Source organism: Silurus meridionalis, chromosome 1 (genome assembly GCF_014805685.1).
Source record: "Silurus meridionalis isolate SWU-2019-XX chromosome 1, ASM1480568v1, whole genome shotgun sequence".
Taxonomy (NCBI): domain Eukaryota; kingdom Metazoa; phylum Chordata; class Actinopteri; order Siluriformes; family Siluridae; genus Silurus; species Silurus meridionalis.
The window spans coordinates 30833474-30841855 of record NC_060884.1 but is presented as its reverse complement, the minus strand read 5'-3'; the positions used below and the strand labels follow the sequence as shown (position 1 = coordinate 30841855).

The window sequence follows — 8382 nt, the reverse complement described above, 5'->3', positions numbered from 1 at the left end:
ACACATTTGTCCACGTCCATATGCACAAATTTCATCACGCAAGCACTTTTTTTTTTTTTTTTTGGCGACCAATTTAGGATCTGTCCCATTCGGATAGCAGATGTCTTCTGAGGAGCTTTCATTTAAAAGCGATTATGGGATGAATGCCCGCTTCAGATTTAAAACTTCCTCTGCAGTGAAAAGGATTTCGCTGAAGGAACACTTCTCCCTGAATCATGGGAAATATGTGCGATGTGTTTAGTCATCCTCAGGTTGGTTTGTCGGTTGGTTCAAAAGTATTTAAGTGCAGTGACTAGGAAGGTCATTCCATGATAGATAACACACTAAATCACACAACAGCAAGATGGAATTGCATGGTGTTGAGGTCTGGAATGGTTGCCATGTTGGTTCTTTTTCCTGGAATAAGTCTCCAAGCTTTCCTGCTCCAAAACAACCCCAAACCATTAAGCTTCCACCTCCATGTTTGATTAGGGGGGTGAGGTAGCCTGCTAATATCGTCTCTCCTGTACTCTGTCTTACACAAGTCCTTCAAGACAAAAACGTAGCATGTGGATTCTTCTGTTCACACTTTTATCCAGTCTTTCACTGTCCAATACCGGATAGAAACAAAAAGACCATGTATGTATGTTTCCAAAACCATAAAACACTCTGTGTTTCCACACTTTTTGGCAGCCGCCGCATTCACGCCACACGCCACTTTTTTGCCTTTAGCTTGTTTGTGCATCTTCTCTGGTTTCATGCTCTTTGTTTCATGTTGATGATGTTTATGCAGACGCACGTTTGTTTCACAATATTCTGTATTCTGTAGTATTCTTTTTCTGTCATCAAAACAAAAAGGCAAACGAAACACCAATAAAATGACTACTTAAAAAAATAAACCAATGAAGTCCAGCTTTAAAAAGTCTGTCAGAACGTTGGGCTTGAAGCTTTGGAAGCCGATCTATTTGAACAGAGGGGGATCAGAGAGCCAGACAGGATTAAAGCGCCGCCGCAGCGCCGTCTTTAAGCACGAAGAACGGAGAGTTCGGTGGCAAGGTGCACACGTGGTCTAAATAGTCGCACTGCTCCTGATGGACACATTAAGATGTCTTTTGGCCCACTGACTTATTGAGCTCGGTGCTTTCTGTGACTCTGCGAGCAGCATTGTGCTGCCATCTGTTGGCGTGTTGCAGAACTAGTCTTAAAACCTTTCCTCGTATAAAGGAACATGTTCTGTTTGTTAGTTGCAGGAAATGTTAAACGTGAGAGCCGTATCGAAAGAGATGTCCTGGTTGTCATCCCTAAGGAATGCATTAATATTATATAATGGTGCCTTAATTATATCTTTTGGAACAGTCCCATTGTTGGTACCTCTATTATAAGGGCTGTTGTTCAGCAGGTTGTGCCTGATCATCAGGAATCTGCGGCTATAAATAATAGTTTCGAGCCGATTCAAGGCAGGAGGCAAAAAGCACCTCCTAGTTTAGATTCGTAGGAACATCCCATCCCATGTTTAGAAAGATGCTCCACTACATTTTGTGGAGATTTGTCCAGCCACAAGGTGTATGTAAAGTAAGGTACTGATGTAGGTGAGGTGAAGAGGCCTGGAGTGCAGTTTATATTTTTAATAGGGTTGATGTCAGAGCTCTATAGCAGGAGATCTTCCACTCCAACCCATGGAAATCAGATCTTCATGAAGCTGGGTTTGCACATTGTCATGCAGGTTTGGGTCTGAAGGGAAGATTCAATGCTCGTGCATCCAAAGGCTTATCTGGGTTATCTGGGTAGTGGGAAAAGTTTGGGGAATAAAAGAAAAACCAGGAAAAGACCAATGATTTTATCCATATAGTGTATATCACATAACGATGCGTAAATAACACACGATTGTTCTGTTTTCCTTTTTTTTTTCAGGTGGAAGGAAACATCCGGAATTCCCATCCTTCGTGTCTGCACTTCGTGTCTGGACTTCACACTGCTTCATTAAATATCACACATTTACACCACAAAGAAAGAGACGATAAAGAGAGTGAGAGATGAGCTTTTAACACCCAGAGGCACCGTCTCATGAGAAGTTCGCCGCAGAGCTGCCCGGACCATGCGGGAGCCACCCTGCCCACTTACCTCGTGAATATCCGTGCCTACATGCTGGGATCTCCCTCACACACACACACACCCCAGCGTGCACAATGGCATCGAACGAGCGACTGTACGAGGTGTGGATGTTGTACTGCAACAAGGTAAAGTGTCCCGAGTGAAAGTATATATATGTGTGTGTGCTTGTCAACGTTCCTTCAATGAATACGTTTCATGCTTCTAATTACTCTAATTAACATGCACAAAGATGGAGGCCTTATGCAAATGTATGTTTATTATTATTATTATTATTAGTGAAAACTTTCTCAACATTGAGCATGAAGACAAAATATTCTTGTAAATGTTTTAAAGTAATTACGGTGTTTTAAACGACGTAAATCATCAGGACACCAAACGAAACTTTTGCTATGTTTCCACACGGACGGTTTTAATTGCCGGATCTGTGCACCACGGCGGATTTCAGTGCTGGATTTGAGAGCAGCAAAAGCAAGCTAAGATCTATCATTTTCTTTCGCAGTCTTGGTATGCTCACATGCAGCAGTTTGATCATATGATAGTGAAAGCATGTACAAAGCATGTGTGGAACGTAACACGGTGAATAGATCGGTATGAAATGCATTTTTGTAAGGGGGCAGGTACCTGTACACTCGCTGTTAGATTAGGCTGGGGGTTTTATGTCATTCAGATGACCTTGTGGCTTGTAGTGACCATGTGATCTCATGATTGGTAGTGTCTTGGAAAGAGATGCCCAAACTAGGACCTGCTATGGTTGGCCCATGGAGGTCTTCGACCTGGCCATGCCATATATAAGAAAAAAATGCCATTGATGCCTATCTTTATTTTTAATAACACATAATGTTATATATATGTATATATATATATATATATATATATATATATATATATATATATATATATATATATATATATATATATATATATATATATATAAAATGTTATATAAAAAATTATATTACTGTGTATATAAAAAAGTCCTGGTAATTCTCAGGTTATATGGATTAAAGTCGATCAGCCTGCTTTTCCACTCATGTCTTCAGCAGCTTATTGAAATATCATTTGATTTGGCCCATATGTGAGTCCAGCTCTTCAATGTAGGGGGTACAAACTCTTGGGGCGGGGCTTTTGGTTCTCTTAGTTTATTTTGAGGAAGTAGAGAAACTAGAGATTGTTCTCACGCTGAGTGTGTGTGTGTGTGTGTGTGTGTGTGTGTGTGTGTGTGTGTGTGTGTGTGTGAGTGTGAGTGTCTGAGAGAGAGAGACAGAGGGTTTGTTCTTCATGCAGTAAGCGAGTTTGCGAAGGCAATTCTCACTTCTGCATTGTAGCCGATGTGTTTCGTTATGGCACAGTAAAGTTTGTTACGCGAGCACGCACGCACACGCACGCACGCACGCACGCACACGCACACACAGAGTACAGCAACAACGGCAGGACGATGATGTTTACCGAACAAGTCCATGGAACAGAAAGGGGCGGAGCTTGTGGCAGATAACGGACAGGACTGGCGGGCTGTTCATAAATTGTATGTTAGTCCGAGTCGTTTACCTGCTTAGACAGGGAGGTTGCAAGACAGTTTTGTACACTCTCTCTTACAGAGACACACACACACACACACACACACACACACACACACACACACAAGGACTTTCATATGTTCTATCACTTTGAACTCCTGTATGAGCCAGCAGAGCACTTGAAGTTAGTGACTGCAGATTTGTGTGTGTGTGAGTGTGCGTGTGCGGCGTGCGTGTGCGTGAGTGTCTAAATTGGATTTGACCTCGGATTTGACCTGATGCTGAGTGCTACGCTTTTAATTGTATCAGCTCAGATTTAACCTCTAATTTGACCTTTGATTTGACCTGTTGCTGAGTGTAAAGCTTTAAATCGTATCAGATCAGATCGGATTCGTCTTCTGATTTTGTGACTCCAATTTTGACGTACACGACCGGCGTCGTTCAGATTGGCCCCATCAATCTCCGTTACTAAAATTAAGTTAAAATTAAGTATCAGATCGGCGATTATAGTTGTGGTCTGATCTCACAGCTCTGAGGTCTGAACAACCTGAAAACCTTCCAAAAGGCAGCAGTGTGCATTTCCTGAGCAGCGCAGTCTTTATCTCGGGAAAACTCGAATGCCCTTACGAACACGAGCACGGCGTCTGGAGCCTGACCTTTCTGCGTCTCGTGTTTTTCAATCGAATCTCAGCTTAACCTTAAAAGCGAGAAATGTCATAAACATAATCCTGCCCTTCAGTTTAATATCAGATCGCAGGGGTCTGGCAGGAAACACACCCAACACGTGTTCTAGTGTATTATTTTAAATCGCTACAGCGCTGTGGCTGGATCGACCGACGCTATGATGCAACACTTGAGTGATTTGTACAACAGCCAATAGTGTTCGAGATGCTCCACCCCCTTAGAATTGTAGAATTGTAACAAATCATCATTAGAAAATACACAGCGCAGCGTTTAATGCAAAAATGACCTTTTTGTAGCTTTTGGCAGACTTACAAAGCGACTTACAAATGTTAGCCATGGAAGTCCATTAATACAGACATAAACCAGTATATTAATGTACCATAATTTCCGGACTATAAAGCGCACCCATATATAATTTGAACAACTGAATTTGACAAAGATTTTTATTTTAAACATAACCTGTCTATAAGCCACATGTGTACATTGAAACTAATGAACTTTACACAGGCTTTAACAAAAGACAGTGTCTGTAACACGGTGTAACGGGTGAAATATGTTGCGCTTCTTTTAGGAGCATAGCGGTATATTGGGAACAGCCTGGCGCGGCATTTTTCCGCTACTACTGCATGTGTGCAAGACCGAGGAATATGTCCTTATTATTTTCTGATGCTCATTTCTAAGTTTCTTTGACTAACCCGTAACGCTGTTGCCAAGAAAAATAAAAAAGCACGAGTTTTGGAAACCTGTCTGTGCTTATATGATTTCTGTTGTAACTGGAGTTAGCGAGCTCTCCCTTCACCCTGACTCAACGCGTTACAACGGCTTGTATCTAAACAGTAGCCGACCAAGAAAGTCATTGTTCTCTGTCTTCCTCCTTCCTTTCACAACTATTTCTCTTTGGAGTTGATCTTTTGGCATCGTCGTGCGTTTAAAAATCTCCATCGGTGGAAGTTTTTTGTCTTGAAGTTTGTGAAACCGGGAAAAACCCAGGAAAAATTCATAAATAAGCCGCTTCGTTGTTTAAGCCGCGGGGTTCAAAACGTGGGAAAAAAGTAGCGGCTTATAGTCCGGAAAATACGGTATGTTCCTTATGTTTTTTCCTAAAGTCCGTAGGACCTAAAAAGTTAATTTTACCTCAGTTCTAGCTAATTTCTAGTGTTTCCTTGATATGTCTGTGGTGCTAGGAAGAGAACTACACAAACGCTAGTTAGCGAAGCGCCAGAATGCGAACTGAAAACGCTGGATTTGCATTCAGTCAGTAAAAAAGTGGATGAAAAGGATCAAATTTTCACACTTTGGCTACATTTTTACCTCAGAAAAGGTTGGGTTTAGATAAAGTCTATTAATACGACCACAACCCAGTATATAAATGTGTGTTTCTAATGGTTATCACGATAAAGTAAGTCTATAGAACTTTTTAAAAACAGGTCACTTCAGTTCCTGCTAATCTCTTTATTGTATCCCTGTTTTGACGTGTCTGTGGTGCGAGCAGGAGGAATCCATGAGCGCTAGTAAGCTGAAGCACCAGGTTGCACACTAGAAACACTGGAATTGTGTAAAGTCAGTAAAAAAAAAGTGGATAAAAATGATCTAATGTATACACTGGTTAAATTTTTACCTCAGAAAAAGTCGAGGTTAGATAAAGAAGCACCAGTGATTAGTGCTTCTGCCCCTTTCGTCTATTCGGATCCGCCTGATTCATCCTGACGCTGGAGTTCTTTTTAGCTGGAGGCCACTTTGTGAATGTGGTTGGTTCCACATGATCAACCTAAAGATCCATGAAGTTACTGAGCAACTCAACAACTATGAGAATGGAATTGGACTAATTCACTTTTCAGTGCCCATGTTATTTCACACTCCATTGTTCTGTATTGTTTTAAAGATTATAATCACACTGTTGATGTCGCCCAAATGAGGATGGGTTCCCCTTTTGAGTCTGGTTCCTCTCAAGGTTTCTTCCTCATAACGTCTAAGGGAGTTTTTCCTTGCCACAGTCGTGACCTTCCGTTTCAAAGTCCGATATCTAAACCACTAAACTAGCAGTAAATTTGTGTTTTGTGTTTAAATGCCCATCACATCACGAACACTGATACTTTAATGAATGGACATTCAGGGTGTCACCCAGGTGAGGATGAGGTTCCCCTTTTGAGTCTGGTTCCTCTTAAGGTTTCTTCACCACTGGCTTGTTAATTCAGGGTAAACGTACAGATAGTAACATATAAACTCATATTTTATAACCTCTTTATCTCAGTAAAGCTGCTTCAGGACAATGTCCATTGTTGAACGCGATCTACAGATAAAACCGAATCACCTGACGTCCCTGACGCTCTCCACGAACTCGAGTTCTTCTCTCTTAAACATTAACATGGCTGGAATTGGGGAGGGTCAGGGTTCCTGTCAGGCGTGTTTTAACCACAGCTTCAACTAAAAAGTGAAAGTACATTTGTGTTTTATTGAAGAAAGAGAACATGGACACACACACACACACACACACTCATATATTCATCCATTATATTTACACATAGAGCGACGAGTGTTTAAAAGAGAGACATTAAGAGATTGAGAGTGAGAAAGAGAGGGAGACAGATACAGAGAAAGCTATATAGAAAGATATAGAGACAGCGTGAGAGAGAGACAGACCGATGCAGTGTGTGTGAGACAGACAGAAAGAGTTAGAGAGAGGACAGAGAAAGACATACAAAGAGAGAGAGAGAGAGAGAGAGAGAGAGAGAGAGAAAGCTAGAGACAGAAAAAGATGGAGAGAGAGATGCAGAAAGTGATGAAGTGAGAGAGAAAAACTATGCACTCATGAACTCGATCACACACTATATAGACACAATTTCAAAACAAAAAAAAAATCAAGATTTGATGGACATTTGTGCAGATAAAGCAGAGGGGTATTATCATGCTGGTTTGGGTCTCCTAGTTTAGGTGAAGGGAAAAAATGTCATGCTACTGCACTCAAAGACGTCCAATTTATTTGCGGAGACGGAGATAGCAGCCCAGCTGTGTGTGTGTGTGTGTGTGTGTGTGTGTGTGTGTGTGTGTGTGTTGACTGTCAGCAGACCTTTGATCTCATGCTGTGTGTTTGCTCCACTTCCTTCTCATGACCCTTACAGGACAGAGGGAAAATGAGAGGTACAGAGTGAGAGATGGAATGTGTGTGTGTGTGTGTGTGTGTGTGTGTGTGTGTGTGTGTGTGTGTGTGTGTGTGTGTGTGTGTGTAACTGTAGTTTTACTTATTTTTTACTTTTATTTTTGTATATATTTTTTGCACTTTCCTTCAGTGGCACTTTTACCAACTGTTCTTATGTTCTCATTTCTGCATTGTTTTATACTGAAGCCTGAAGCGTCACTGTATTTATTTGTTTTACTCTGTCCATTTCTGTATATCTTTTATATCTTATACTAATAGTTCTAATACTATTGTGTTATTTCTATACAAATGCTACTTGCTTTGGATGTTCTTTAGTTGTTCTCAATCAATATCTTTGTTCTTACTGCTTCAGTGACACAAAATGTTTTCATGCCATTAAAGCAATCTGAATTGAGAGAGAGAGAGAGAGAGAGAGAGAGAGAGAGAGAGAGAGAGGTTTAATAACACTCTATTTGATAATCAATTTCCATCCAAACACAATCCATGTGTCTCCATCCCATGTCTTCATATGGACGCAGTAGCATGAAGATCTCCAGCTCCCCCTTGGTTTGAAATGTTTCGTAAGACTGGTGGAGATGTCAGACTACACACACACACACACACACACACACACACACAGTAAAACCAGAGGTGCAGTGAGTGTTATCTCTTACTCATTCATATCAGTGAGTGTTCATAACCCATGACTACGGTGGCTCTCAGAATATTTTTAGAACTAACAGATTGAGAAAGAAAGACAGAGAGAAAGACAACGATTGACGTGCAGACAGCAATCAAGTGACGCATAGGGAGAGACTGAGAGCAAGACAGATATAGAGTGATAGAGAGACAATAGAGATAGAGAGACAGGAATATAAAGTTAAAGACAAAGATATATAATGAACGATAGAGCAAAAAACAGAGATATACAGTGAACGATAGAGCAAAAGACAGAGA

The 8382-nt window shown here is 41.0% G+C and overlaps 1 protein-coding gene across 2 annotated transcripts in view; it reads left to right on the top strand.

Moving 5' to 3' along the window:
- The window catches only part of nbeal1 (neurobeachin-like 1), a 67512-nt gene that overhangs the window by 5298 nt on the left and 53832 nt on the right, over nucleotides 1–8382 (top strand). For both annotated transcript variants that reach the window (XM_046846409.1, XM_046846396.1), the window contains exon 2: nucleotides 1891–2216. In XM_046846409.1, the coding sequence (XP_046702365.1) occupies nucleotides 2166–2216 (51 nt within the window). In that variant the 5' untranslated portion in view covers nucleotides 1891–2165. The remainder of the gene's footprint in view (nucleotides 1–1890; nucleotides 2217–8382) is intronic.